The following is a 13,797-nucleotide window of genomic DNA, read 5'->3' as shown; positions in this document are numbered from 1 at the left end:
CACAATAAATATAGAATGTAAATTATGTAAACTAATATAGGTTATTGAAGAAAAATAAAATAAATCATGGGTCGATAGATAAATTATGTATTTATATAATAAATTTAAAGCACTTAATTTTATGAAGTTAGCATATTAATTAATAAAGAATTTGTGTTGTTCGTTTTATGCGCTTCGATAATTCCATTTGAATTATAATGATAATAATCGACTTCAATTCAAAATGACAGAATTTAATACATAATAAACTGAATCAGTCGAGAATAAGCTGAATCAGGGAACGAAAAAAAACAATAGGATCTATTATTGTTCATTTCCATAAAGCTCATTCTCATCTCATCTAAAATTTCGTAATTGGAGGAGCGATAACATGACATCTGTTAAACGTGAAAAAGAAGAAAGCTGAACTACTAGAGAGCTCATTAATTGTAAGGGAAAAAAAAAAAAAACTCATACAACAACAAGTCCATGAAAGTAGACCTAACAGCCTCGTGAAACCCCTTTGACATTCGCAATTCACAAACTATTTCTTCTTCGTCCTCGTACTTCTCTTACCCTCTCTCTCAACTCAACTCCGATCTACAATGGCCTCCAATGGTGCTTCTCCGGTAATTTCTTATCTTCACTCTCCCCCTAAATGTGTGTATATATATATATATATATATATATATATCCATGTATCGATTCAGTTCATTTCTTTTTGGGGCATTTGATCTGATCGAGAGCCTAACAGAGGGCTGAGAGCGCCGAGAGCAGCTTGGAGAAGATCAAGCGCCAGCTGGCATCGGGTTCGGGTCGGAATTTGCTCCAGGGCCCACTTCTCAAGCGCTCCGAAACGGTACTGACTCGATTCTTGGCAATTGGATTTCATTTCTCGTTGATTATTTGCGGACCTAATTTTTTGAGTGAATTTGCGATACATCGTTTGACTGAGTGCTAATTATAACCTTAAATCCTTCTAGATTTTCCTTTGCTGGTATTTGTAGCTTTCTAAAATTTGGAGTTGGCCGAATTTACCAGGAAGATTGACTGTTCATTAAGTGTCCGATCGAATTGGCAATTGGAATTTGAAATTCTATGTTAAAAAATTTAGGATACATTTCCCATACTGGATTTCAAAAAAGTTGGTTTGGTTTTTGAGATATGACATGTGTTTTCTTTTCTAAACATGTGCTTTTAGTTTTGCTGGTTTTCAAAGATGACTGAGTTAGCGGTTTTAGCCAGTAACCGTCGTAAGACACGTCCATTATTTTTTTAATTTTTAATTTTTTTATAGGAAAAAACGGTCTTTGGAATTAAAGATGTTGAAATTGGTTGGGAAATGAAACCAGTAATCAAAATGCATTTGTGATTACTATGTACATTAGAAAGAAGATGATGTGAGTCTAAAAGCTTAGTTTTCTTTATCGGAAGAACGCTCTTAGAGTTGTGAGAAAATGTTGTAATACTATACGGTTTTGCTATTTGAATTTTGCATTTTGGGACTTTATCTCTTAACCCTTTTTGAAGTATTATGAAGTTGACAAACCGTTTGCCATATATCATGGAGAACTTTGTTGACTTGTCGAAATTTCATATTTATCAGCTAAGGAAGTGGAATGAGCGTTGGGTGGTTTTGGATCCAACTACAGGACGAATGGAATACAAGTAAGTTTTGTTGCTTTGCTTATAAAAAAAAGTTTTGTTGCTTTGAGCAGTATGATGATAAGCCGCAAATTTGTTTTCTATCTTTACAACTTGTTGTTTCTTAACGCTTCAGGATAAGAAGAACAGAAACAGCTGTCAAAGGGACCATCGTGTTTGATGCCCATAGTACAATTACTCTGTCGCCCGTGAACTTCAAGTAAGATTCGTGTTTCATGGCCTAGTTTTATCTACTATATTATCCGGCCATGGTGACGATATCACTCCGAATTTGACATGGATTTTCTTTTGTTGCAGTGGTCTTCCGAAGTATGATGGATGCTGTTTTTGTATCCTTATCTATCTACGTATATTTGTGATTAGGAATACACGAATGACAATTATCCTTTTATTTATTTGATTCTGCAGGAAAAAAAAAATCTGTACACTTGAGAACACATCATATACTGTTATTCTTAACTATGCAACACAGATATAGGAACCCCGCAAAAAAAGGACTATTTCCTCTGTGCAGAGACACCTGGTGCAGCTAGAGCTTGGGTATCAACGTTACAGTGAGTTTTTCTCCATTGTCCTGTGGATTATACTTTGTTTCCTCTCAACCGCTTTTTATATACTGTGAAGTATTCTCCAGAAAATTTACTACGTTTATTTTGTTACGCTGTTCTATCTTTCCAGTGCAAATCAGAGTAAGTAAAATAGTATAACTTACGGACTAAGATTTAGCTTCTAATGTTTGAATTCCCCACGGCTTGATCTGTGTCATATTGTTTTGGTTGCTGCTTGCATTATAGAGTAAACCCCTTTGTTCTTGCATTTTGTTTAATATTGGTTTCTTGTTTTCTCATGCTTTTTGACTTTCAGGGCAACACAGTTGGTTTTAAAAGCCCATACAGAGGCAGTCAATTCCTTGAGTGGCAATGGCTCTGCAAAATTAGGAACTGTTGCAACAGTAGTTGCTGCTGCCAATTCGACAGCTATGGAGTGTTCTAAAGAAATTGAAGCTGCAATGCAAATTTCCTTGAGAAACGCTCTTGGAATGATGGCAAATAAGACCACCGATGGTCCAATGGATGATTTTACCATCATGAAGGTATTAGGTTCTCTGTTTTGTGGTGGTTTAGTGTTTTGATTTCGAGACAACAGTGCTTTAGATTTCACAAGTTTATATGATTCAAACATTGGAAGTGGTCAAATTGCCAACAATACACTTGGCATGTGATTTTAGTATTCTGGTTTGTTGTGGAATTCGACATGGTGTGAATTCTGAACAGAAGTGCTCTTTTCAAAATATCAAAATAACTTTTGTTGGATGATGAATCCTCTCTGGTAAGATTCAAGGCTGAGAAAGGTCATCCTGTGCTGGCCTTGCTATATATACAGTTACTTTTGTCAATGATTCTGATCCAAGATCAAATTTAGACTAGAGATGTTAGCTCCGTGGTAGACACCTCTACCTACACATGCGAAATGGTGGGTTGGTTCAGGTTATGAACAATGTCTATCAAAGAGAAGTGATAGATTTTGGAGCATATTCACTTTATTTTGCAGGAAACCCTACGCGTTAAGGATGAGGAACTACAAAATCTGGCTCGGGAGCTGCGTGCACGAGATTCAACGATAAAAGAGATAGCTGATAAATTAACTGAGACTGCCGAAGCTGCCGAGGCAGCTGCATCTGCAGCGCATATCATGGACGATCAAAGGCGAATTGCTTTTGGTGAAATCGAGCGCATCACAAAAGAGTCAGAGAAGCAGCTAGAATCTTCCAGTTTGAAGGTACCGATGGATTCTGTAGAAGAATGCTTCATATCACCACACATATGGCATTGGTTAGGAACAATATGAGTGGGAACGATCCCACACGAGTTCACATCAATGCCACGTGTGGTGATGCATGCTTTTCTTAAATCATACATAGATTTTTTTTAGGCACTTTCTCTCAAACAGAGAGGGATCATTGTTTCCACATTGAAATTACTCAAAAGTCATGTAAATTCTTTTATTTTAATTGCTTATTTCAGTTGAAGGAATCCGAAGACAGAGCCGTAGCTTTGAGTAGAGAAAGAGACGAGTTAATCAAGCAGAGAGACTCTGCGATTGCAGAGGTGCACATGTGGCGCAACGAGCTGGCGAAAGCTAGAGACCGCGGCGTAATTTTGGAAGCGGGCGTCGTGAGAGCGGAAGAGAAGGTGAGGGTCGCTGAGGCCAGCGCCCACGCTAGAATAAAGGAAGCCGTGCAGAAAGAAACCGACGCTTTGAAGGACAAAGAAGAACTTTTGGCCTACGTAAATAAGTTACAAGCACAACTTCAAAGGTTTCTCATCTAAAAAAATCCTCCAAAAAAAAAAAAAAAACCGCCCCCCACAAATCTGTTAAATTTGTCTAAACCCTTTTATTTATTTATTCATTTTTCCTGTGGAGCAGACAGCACATCGAGACGGGGCAAGTTTTCGAGGAGAAGACCGAGTCGTGCTCGGATATCGGGAACGGTGTTCCCTTGACGAAACACGTGGATTCTTCCGATGAAGATGTGGACAAGGCGTGCCTCAGCGTGTCGAAAGCGATCCCGGTGGCCGATGAGAGCGTGGTTCAGACAGTCGGAGATAGCGAATGGAGTGATATTCAGGCAACGGAGCCTGATGTACGAGAAATAGGCCCCGAGAACGAAACGACTGCCAGCTTGGACATCCCTGTTGTGAGCCCGCCGGTCGCCGACCATCACGAGCAAGGAGGAGTGAGCTCTTTCAATCAGCCATAAAATATATATTATTCGTGGTACTATATATATATATATATATATATATATTTGTTTGTTTTCTCTTTTCTTTTTGCGTGAAGGGTTGATAAGAAGAGGCACAAGTGTTTTTGAGTCCTCTGGTTTGTATTCGCTGTAGGGGATTTGACCACTTTCGTGTTCTAACTTTGAGAGAGCTTTAGCATATAACTTTCATGTTCTTTGTACAAATAGCTTTACCGGAAAGAATAATGTCAGAATAATCTCAACTACTTTTTTTTGTTTCCTTCTCATCTGATAAATTACAGTTTCTCCGTTTGAATACCACCTCTGACCAGAGAACTTGAGTCACACAGCTGGGCCGGGTAGTGTAGTCTCTTCGTTTGCTCAGTTTTGTCATGATGGGTCTTTTCTCGTTGTTGTCTTTTGAATGGGCACGCGTTACAGACAGTAGAAATAGGAATAAGCAGAATAAAATTCTTTTCGGGCTATCGAGTGCTCCATTCTTTTCCAAAAAGTTAATTCATTTTCTTGTGTGTACATAATATAATGTGGGGAAATTGCTGGAGTAAAAAAAAAGCCAATAGATTTTTGGACATTTTTTAAAAAATGTCACAATAAGGAATTCCCCCCCCCCCCCCCCCCCCCCCCCAAGATCTACCCTTAGAGCTAAGAAAAGGAAGAGAGAGAAAGTAGCAAAAAAAAAAAAAAAACCCCTAAAATTTGCAAAGTCCATAGCTCTTGATTTCGAATTCCGTTTAAAAAAAATGGGTATCAATGCAAAGCCCTAGGAGACTAGGTTTTTTATTTTTTATTTTTTTTTAAGATAGGTCTTAACCATGTTTTCTTTTAAGCGTAAATTTTGTAACCATATTGTCACGAAAAGGCTAAATTTTCAGCTTCAGCTCAACATTGTCACGAAATTCAACAATTTCGTGACAACACAAATCCATGAAAATGACCCTATTTCGTGACCATGTTGTCACAAATCTTTTCTGTTTCATGATAAAGTGGTCGAAAAATTCTTATGTTTCATGATAAAGTAACCACGAAATTCCAATATTTCGTGACAAAGTGGTCATGAAAGCAAAATATTTCATGATCATGATGTCACGAAAGTCAAATATTTTGTGAAACGAAACATATATACTTCGTGACCTCTTTGTCACGAAATTCCGATATTTAAGGACACATTCATCCAAATAATTGGGAAATTATTTGTTTTTACATATAGTTGTTTACAAAGTGGTCGAATAGTGGCGTCAGGAATAAAATAAAAAAATCACTGTAAGTTCCATTACATAAAGATCACGAGGCAATGTTCTGTAAATTTTTGTTGAAATATATTTATTGTCTAATGTTATCATTTAAAATTTTAAAAATATGATATAGTCTAAACTTATCATGTCATTCAGTCTTTTAAAAACTTGTAACCATATTTTCATGTCGTTATCTCATGATCCGAACGTAAGCCAACATTGTATGAACCATGTAAGCCAACATTATATGAGATCATGAGATAGTGACTTGTATTATTTTGTTGACATATAATTTTTCAATATTGGTTATCTTAAAAAATATCGAGAAAATGATATATTTCAAAGGAATGGTAACTGATGTATGCTATTTCTCAAATTTACGTAATATAACGTGTTATCTCTTGATCCAAATGTGTCCACGACTTATGTGGTCTAGGTTTATTTTTAAAGGTATATACCAGTTGAAATGATCCTGGAAATCACTTTTCTCTCGGGAACAAAGTTTTTATGGTGCATTTTCTCAAGGAAATACAAAGTGAGATGACCTTGTTGTCTCGAAATTTAGGGGTTTCGTGACGATGTGGTCACAAAATTTAGGGGTTTCGCGACGATGTTGTCACAAAATTTCATGATTTTGTCGTCACAAATTCTCGAAATTTTGAGACCACATAGTCACGAAACAGGTACCTCCTCGTCATGAAGTGTTCTAATTTCGATATTAATTTTTTTTTTCTTTCTAAATTCGACCAGATCAACTTGATTCGAAGCAAAGTAGTGGCTTCTAACCTGGTGACAAGTGGGGGTTGAAAGTAAAAAAAATGTTTGCGTTCTAATGTCTATGCCGAACGCAGACATAGGAGCTCGGCCGCCTGATCACCGTCCTTTCCCGAGAACACAACAACCTCTTCTCGCAGCTTCTTAATCATTGAAGCGCCCTTATCCCGACCAGCCTTCAGACCCTCTTCCCTCGCAAGGCGGAGGGTTTCAAGCGATGTCTCGGCCTGCCTCGCCAAATCACAAAAGTTGTGTTTACCAGCAAAAATAAAAAAAATTGGAACACCAGATTCGGAAAACACTACCACGTTAAAAAAAAAATAGTGAGCGAAAATTCGAAAAAGATCTGGGTAATTGAAGCTTACACATCCAAGTTCACTGGAATGTTCAAAACGGTACCGAAAAGTTATAGTTTCACGCACGACGAGTCGCATGTAAAACTTGGGGGTTAATGTTATGGCGTCATTTTTCGTATGGAAAAACGACAATCCAAATGCAAAAAAGACGCAAAACCGGAGGACCCCTCTGCCAGGACCATCAATACCAGAGGATCCCTCCGGTAAAACTCACAAAACCGGAGGATCCCTCCGGTTTTGTGAGTTTTACCAGATGTGTCCTCCGGTTTTGTGGGTTCTACTTTCAGATGCGATTAGTCGCAGAAACTCTTTAGTTTTTTATTTTATTTTTTATAAAATGCTGATTCTAATAGAATAAGCATATTATGAAGTTGATTCTATTAGAATAAGCTTATAATTTTTTTTTATAAAATTAATTAAATAATTTTAATAATAATCATTATGTTGATTCATATAATAATTATATAGATCATTTAATAGAAATTCTAATATTAACAAATATAAATGAGAAATTGCCCCATTTGCCACTTCTTTGATAACTATTTCCCACATTCCACTAAAAGCTTAATTTGTCCCAAAATGCTACCATGACATGAGTAAAAAGTCAAGATTGCCCTTCACTATCTATTTTCTTAACAAATTGGCATATCTCTTCTCTCTCCTTCGTCCATCTCTTCTCTCTCTCTCTCGTCAACCCATTTTCTCCCGAATTGTTCCTCTTTCTCTTTTTCTCATCTCAAACTCAAATTTTCACTCTCTCTCACGTCAAAACCGTCGGACTTCTCTCTCTCTCTCTCTCTCTCTCTCTCTCTCTCTCTGTAACTGCATATAACCTCCGTGAAACCGTCGACTCAAACCCACCCATTTCGTCTCTACAATAACCTTTCAATCTCATTTCTCAACCCACTAAAATCAAACCCATCATTTCTCACCCGAACCCTAACATCGAGAAGAAAAATGGCGGACTCAAACCCATCACCCCCGCGTCGGACACCCCCGCGTCGGAGTCCTCGGACAATCGTAAATAAAGTTCCGGAGGAGCCGTGAAGTCCAATGCCGGCTCGAAAACGGAAAACAACAACTTCGCCCAAACCCCGGACGAAAATCGCGGCGACGAAGCCGCCAAAGAGGAAGAACATCACGGCGAGTTCGTCGGACATGGAAGATGAAGAAGTGGTTCCCAAAAAACCTCGTACGAAAATGGGAACTTCAAAGGTTAGTCTTTGATCCAAAATCCCTAAAAATTATTGATTTATTTAGATTTTATTGATTTATTTTGGGTTAGTGTTGTTGATGAAATTATGGGTTAGTGTTGTTGATGAAATTTTCTTGATTTTTCGGAATATTAGTCTCTGAACATGGGAATCGGTTCGTCTCTGAATATTTGTTGGTGATTTTGTCTGTGAATACTTGTTGGAATATTTGTCTCTGAACATGGGAATCGGTCTGTATTGTTGTTGTATTTGTCTCTGAATAGATATCAACAATGTTGACATCGATATCAACATTGTAGACATATATGTCAACATTGTTGACATCTATATCAACAGTTGACATTGACGTGTCAACAATGTTGACATATGATGTCAACATTGTTGAGATCTATGTCAACATTGTTGACATCAGATGTCAACATTGTTGACATAAGATGTCAACATTATTGACATCTATGTCTACAATGTTGACATCAGATGTCAACAATTTATTGTTTTTTTTCCTAATTCTCATATCATTTCCTTATCTATTAATCTTTATTTTCAGGGTTGGTCGAGATTTGTTCCCGAAGGGAACATTGTAGACCATAATTTCAGTTTCTTTGGATCCCTCGAGAAATTCGAGGAAGCTGCGGATATGACCGAAGAAGTGAAGTCCTTGTTTAGCAATTCATGCTTTGGCCAGTTTCTTCAACTATCGAAAATCAACCGATCTTCGAAGATTATCAACCATTTGCTAATGAGGGTTGGTAGGTATGATGCCAGGAGGACTGCGAAGATGCACTGTTTATTGAGGTTGCCGGACAACCATGTGCTTTCACGATAAAGCACTTCGCGGAAATCACTGGTCTTCGCGTCGTCGACAATTTTGAAGCTCCTGAGTACAATGAAGTTGTTGACGGTGGTTTGTACTCGAACATTTTTCAGAATGGCACGCTCAAGTCACGGGCGGTGTTGACTTCTAAACTGAAGGAGAGCAAAGGGTGGGACAATCCCGAGAGGCGGGTAAAGTTCTTAATCCTTCACTTCCTGTGCAACGTTCTCCTCGGTGCACCTAGCCACACCAACATTCCTGATTTGTCGTACGTTAAGCTGGTCGAGGACTTAAACCAGTTTAACAAATATCCGTGGGGTAACGTGGTTTGGAAATTCTATCACGAAAGCGCCGTCAAATACGTGAAGAACGTTGGCGAGAAGTCCGACTCAAAAGGGAAGATCAACCTTCCCTCATTTCTGTATCCACTATAGATTTGGGCATTCGAGACGATGTCTGTGTTCACGTCACTCGCGTTGTGTGACAAAGTGTCGGAAACATCTATTCCACTGATGCGACACTGGAAATCGGTGACTCATGTGTTGGAAAACACATTCCAAAACATCGATTTTCAATCGGAGGAGTTAGCGTTCAACACCATCGGTGATGATAACATTTTTAAGTCAGAGGAGAAGAAGAAGAAGAAAAAAAAACCAAAAAGGCAAAGCAGAGGTAAGTAAATATTTTAATTCTTTCTTCTTTCTTCATTGAGATTTGTTGAAATAGATGTTAACATGTTGACATCTGATGTCAACAAACAATAGATATATTGTTGACGTTATTGATAAATTGTTGACATCCATTGTTGATATTACAGGCTCGGATTGAATCTGCTGGAGACACGTCCCTCCCATCCAAAACTATTTTTAAGTTAGATGAAAAGAAGAAGAAGAAGAAGAAAAACCAGAAAGGAAAAGCAGAGGTAATTACTTCTGTCTTCATTGAGATTTGTTGAAAGAGATGTTGACATCAGATGTCAACAATGTTGACATCCTATGTCATCATTGTTGACATCCTATGTCAAAATTGTTGACATCTGATGTCAACAATGTTGACATACAGACGATGTCAACAAACAATAGATATATTGTTGATACTATTGATAAATTGTTGAGATTTATTGTTGATATTACATGCTCGGATTGAATCAGAAGGAGACACGTCCCTCCCATCCAAAACTGCTTTTGCAGTTCCAAGCACCGACTTCGAGGTAATATGGACTGATCTTTAACATGTAGAGAACATAAAATATGGCTTGTTAAATTGTCACATCTTTAATTTTTCACAGGCTCGGTTGAAGAGTGTCGAAGACACGGTCAACCACCTGAAAGGAGAGTGGAGCTTGTTTAAGATAGACATGAAACATGAATTCAAATCATTCAAGAAAAGTATGAATGAACAGTTTATGGAATTGTCCCGCAAGATTGTCGAGCCGGTGCCTCGACAAGAAGACAGTCAAGTTGAGCCTTTGCCTCGAGAAGTTGAAGAAGAGCCAGTGCCGCCACAAGAAGATAGTCAAGTTGAAGAAGAGCAAGAAGACGAAGAAGAAGAAGAAAAGAAAGATGAAGAGAAAAAAGATGACGATGAGAATAAAGATGATGAAAAGGGAGATGAAGAGAAGCAAGATGAAGAGAAGAGAGACAAAGACGATTCAGAACAGATGGAAGGGGAGGGGAAGACACAAGCCGATTTAGGTAATTCGAATGTTGTTGACATCTGATGTCAACATTATTGACATCTTATGTCAACATAAGATGTCAACAATGTTGACATCTATGGTATTTTTTGAAATATGTTTAACGTAATGTCTGGTCTCCTTTTTATAGGCCCTGTTCAAGAGTCCCAAAGAGGTGACGGTAATGCCGATGAAGAGAGCCAAATAGAAGACAGTCAAGAAGAATTGACTGAATCACAGTCTAAAGTCCGCTGAACAATTGGATGCAGATGTCAACATTGTTGACATTGTTGACATCAGATGTCATCATATCTATCATGCTTACATGTCTATTCATTGTAATTGCAGCATGTCGATGTTATATCATACTACCTTAGAAAGAAGCAGTGGTTGTGTCAACTAAAAGATTCGTTCACAATAATGAACGTTTTCTTTCACAATTATTGCATCCAAGGATATGAATCGTGGATTTGATTGGGCCAATCAGTCCCGAATTGTGGACTACATAACTGCCATAACAAATCCTTGAAGCACTCATGGCCGTGGGTGGACGTCGATGTCGTATACGTGCCCGTTTGTTACGCGGATAGGTCGCACTGGCTCCTTCTACTTGTGAACATTCGGGAGCGGTCTATTACGATATACGATTCAATGTCCGAAAACAAACACCATAGGAAAATGGTCACAACCCACGTGCAAAAACTGGCTGAATTCATCCCATTAGCTCTGTGTTTTCTTCATGCATTCGATAGATTGGGTATTGAAGACACGAGTTCAGCCAAGTTCAAAGTCGGAACTGCTGCCAACATGCCACAATAGGGAAATGGGTACGTACATGGTTACATATTGTTTAATATTACCAATAATACACAAATTTGTCTAATACCTTATTTTTGTGAAACAGCGGCGATTGTGGCATGTTTGTCGTGAAAGCCATTGAGTTTATGACTCACAGGTTTGACGTGTCGGCGATCAAACAAGAGGACATGGCCATATACCGACAGAAGTTCACCATCGACCTCTATCGACACGGGGCGGTGAAAATTGCAAGAGAGGCCGAATCGGACAACGACATGGATGAATGAGCTAAATTGATGCATAAACTCTTATTTATTTTATTTAGTTTTTGTTAAAGTTATGATACTTTAATGATTATGGTATGTAAAATTTTAACTTAATCTCAGTTTCATTATATATGTACTTTATTATGATATTGTTGATTTATTATGATATTTTATTATTATATTTGTACTTTATTATGATATTGTGTACATAGAGATGTCAACAATGTTGATACTCAGATGTCAACAATGTTGACATACATGTCTACATTGTTGACATGTATGTCAACATTGTTGACATCTGAGTATCAACATTGTTGACATACATATCAACATGTTGACATGTATGTCAACATTGTTGACATCTGAGTATCAACATTGTTGACATCTGAAATCACAAAACAAGTATGAACTCACAATAATATCTGACATCACAAACAAAGTACACGATAATATAATATCTGAAATCACAAACAAAGTACACAATTATTTGAAATCAACAAAAAAGGTTGACAAAGGAGGCTAGGACAATAGAGTTGCACTATTACAAGTTTGACGATTGTGACCAATTTCCCCGCAACGCGCACACTTGCGCCTAATAACATCCTCTCCTTGAGAGGGTATTCTTCGCTTTTTTGGCCTACCGGCAGCACGTGCTTGGTGCTGAGGCGCAAGAATGCGGATATTCTCCACCTCAGAGGGAATATCCTAACTCGAAATGTCGCCATGAGGATGATGTACAGCTGCGTAGGTTGCCTGCAAATACTCTGTAGTATATACCTTAGAAATAAAGCTCTCAACTGGACGGTTGCGAACTCGGTAAGCCGCGATTGCGTGTGGACAAATAAAATCATGCGCCTGCCATCGATGACAAGAGCAGGTTCTATCATCTAAATTAACGGCTAATACAATCCCATCTCTGTCTACTACCTCAAACTCGTTGACTGAAGATGGTCTGACCTAGTATACAAAAAAGGTTCATTAGATATAGTTACGAACAATGAAGTCAACAACGTATATATGTCAACATTGTTGACAACTATGTCAATAATGTAGACATCAGATGTCAACAATGTAGACATCTGATGTCTACATTGTTGACATAGTTGTCAACAATGTTGACATAGACATCAACAATGTTTACATATGATGTCTACATTGTTGACATCTTATGTCTACATTGTTTCCATATGATGTCTACATTGTTGACATCTGATGTCTACATTGTTGACATCTGATGTCTACATTGTTGACATCAGATTACACATATCAACGATTATCAAACACTTATAGTCATTCGAACAGCATATCCAATGTACTTGTCCGCTCTGGCGTGGTATTCTTTTGTCAGAATCGTTTGTGTTTTTGCCGCAGCTTCTCGATGTTCACAAAACCATTTCATACTCCTCTCTTTTAGCCAATCCATCAACTTTGCAACTGGAAACTGTCTCACTTTTACGTTTAATGCATTCAATTCCGCGTTGTTGTTTGTCATGATACCGTACCTTTTCTCCCTGAACATACATCGTGCCCACCTATGGTTCCCGACATCATTTGTCAAGTATCGACGTATTTCCGGATTTTCAGCGTCCAACATGACCATGTAACTTTCCCATTCACTCATCGTGTATGCCTTTGCGGCGCCGTAAAATTTCCACTTCACATCTTTCGTAATCCCCTTAAAAGCAGTCTTCAAATTACCGTAGAGATGGAACATGCAAAAACCATGATAACAATTCGGAAATATCGTCCTCACGCCATTGATTATGCCAGCGTGTCTGTCAGATACAAATACTCGATTCTCATGTTCCCCATATGCGTCCTTCAATTTGGTGAAGAAGTAACTCCACGCCTCGTTAGATTCTGAAGGACCAACACAATAGACTAACGGAAATATTTGCTTGTTTCCATCCATCCTACACGCTGTATACAACGTTCCTTTATAATAGTTCTTCAAATGGGTACCATCAACGATAATCACATGTCTAAGGTACTCCCAACCACATCTCCAAGGGCCGAGTGCCATGAAAAAACAGACAAATACGCCGCCCGCACCAGTGACTAGGTCAAAAAAAGAACCGGGATTCTTAGTCTCGATCATGTACCTTAACTTAGGTAAGAACGCGTGCGAATCTGCTGAACTACCATAGAGGGACTTTAGTGCCTTCTCTCTAGACAGCCATGCTTTTTTGTAAGTCATGGAAATACCGTAATCCATTTGCATATAACTCATTATCTCTTTTGGTATGCACATACCCATCGT

At 38.3% G+C, this 13,797-nt stretch overlaps 2 protein-coding genes across 2 annotated transcripts; both read left to right on the top strand.

Moving 5' to 3' along the window:
* The first annotated feature begins 348 nt into the window (after window positions 1-348).
* SWAP70 (Pleckstrin homology (PH) domain-containing protein) lies at window positions 349-4,708 on the top strand. The gene is made up of 10 exons (XM_089612006.1): window positions 349-608; window positions 734-838; window positions 1,586-1,647; window positions 1,760-1,843; window positions 1,942-1,973; window positions 2,117-2,198; window positions 2,509-2,737; window positions 3,196-3,423; window positions 3,669-3,961; window positions 4,072-4,708. The coding sequence occupies exons 1-10, from the start codon at window positions 585-587 to the stop codon at window positions 4,403-4,405; spliced, it is 1,473 nt and encodes a 490-aa protein (XP_089468132.1). The 5' UTR covers window positions 349-584; the 3' UTR covers window positions 4,406-4,708.
* A 3,220-nt stretch (window positions 4,709-7,928) lies between these two features.
* LOC149407204 (uncharacterized) lies at window positions 7,929-9,232 on the top strand. Its single transcript, XM_089619220.1, has 3 exons — window positions 7,929-7,985; window positions 8,532-8,633; window positions 8,750-9,232. Exons 1-3 carry the CDS (start codon window positions 7,929-7,931, stop codon window positions 9,230-9,232), a joined length of 642 nt encoding a protein of 213 aa, XP_089475346.1.
* Window positions 9,233-13,797: the final 4,565 nt, after the last annotated feature.

The sequence above is a fragment of the Urtica dioica genome, chromosome 1 (genome assembly GCF_054948205.1).
Source record: "Urtica dioica subsp. dioica isolate 48M chromosome 1, U.dioica_male_clone48M_v1_H2, whole genome shotgun sequence".
Lineage (NCBI taxonomy): Eukaryota > Viridiplantae > Streptophyta > Magnoliopsida > Rosales > Urticaceae > Urtica > Urtica dioica.
The sequence above is the reverse complement of the archived record's forward strand: the minus strand, read 5'-3'. Positions and strand labels throughout refer to the sequence as shown.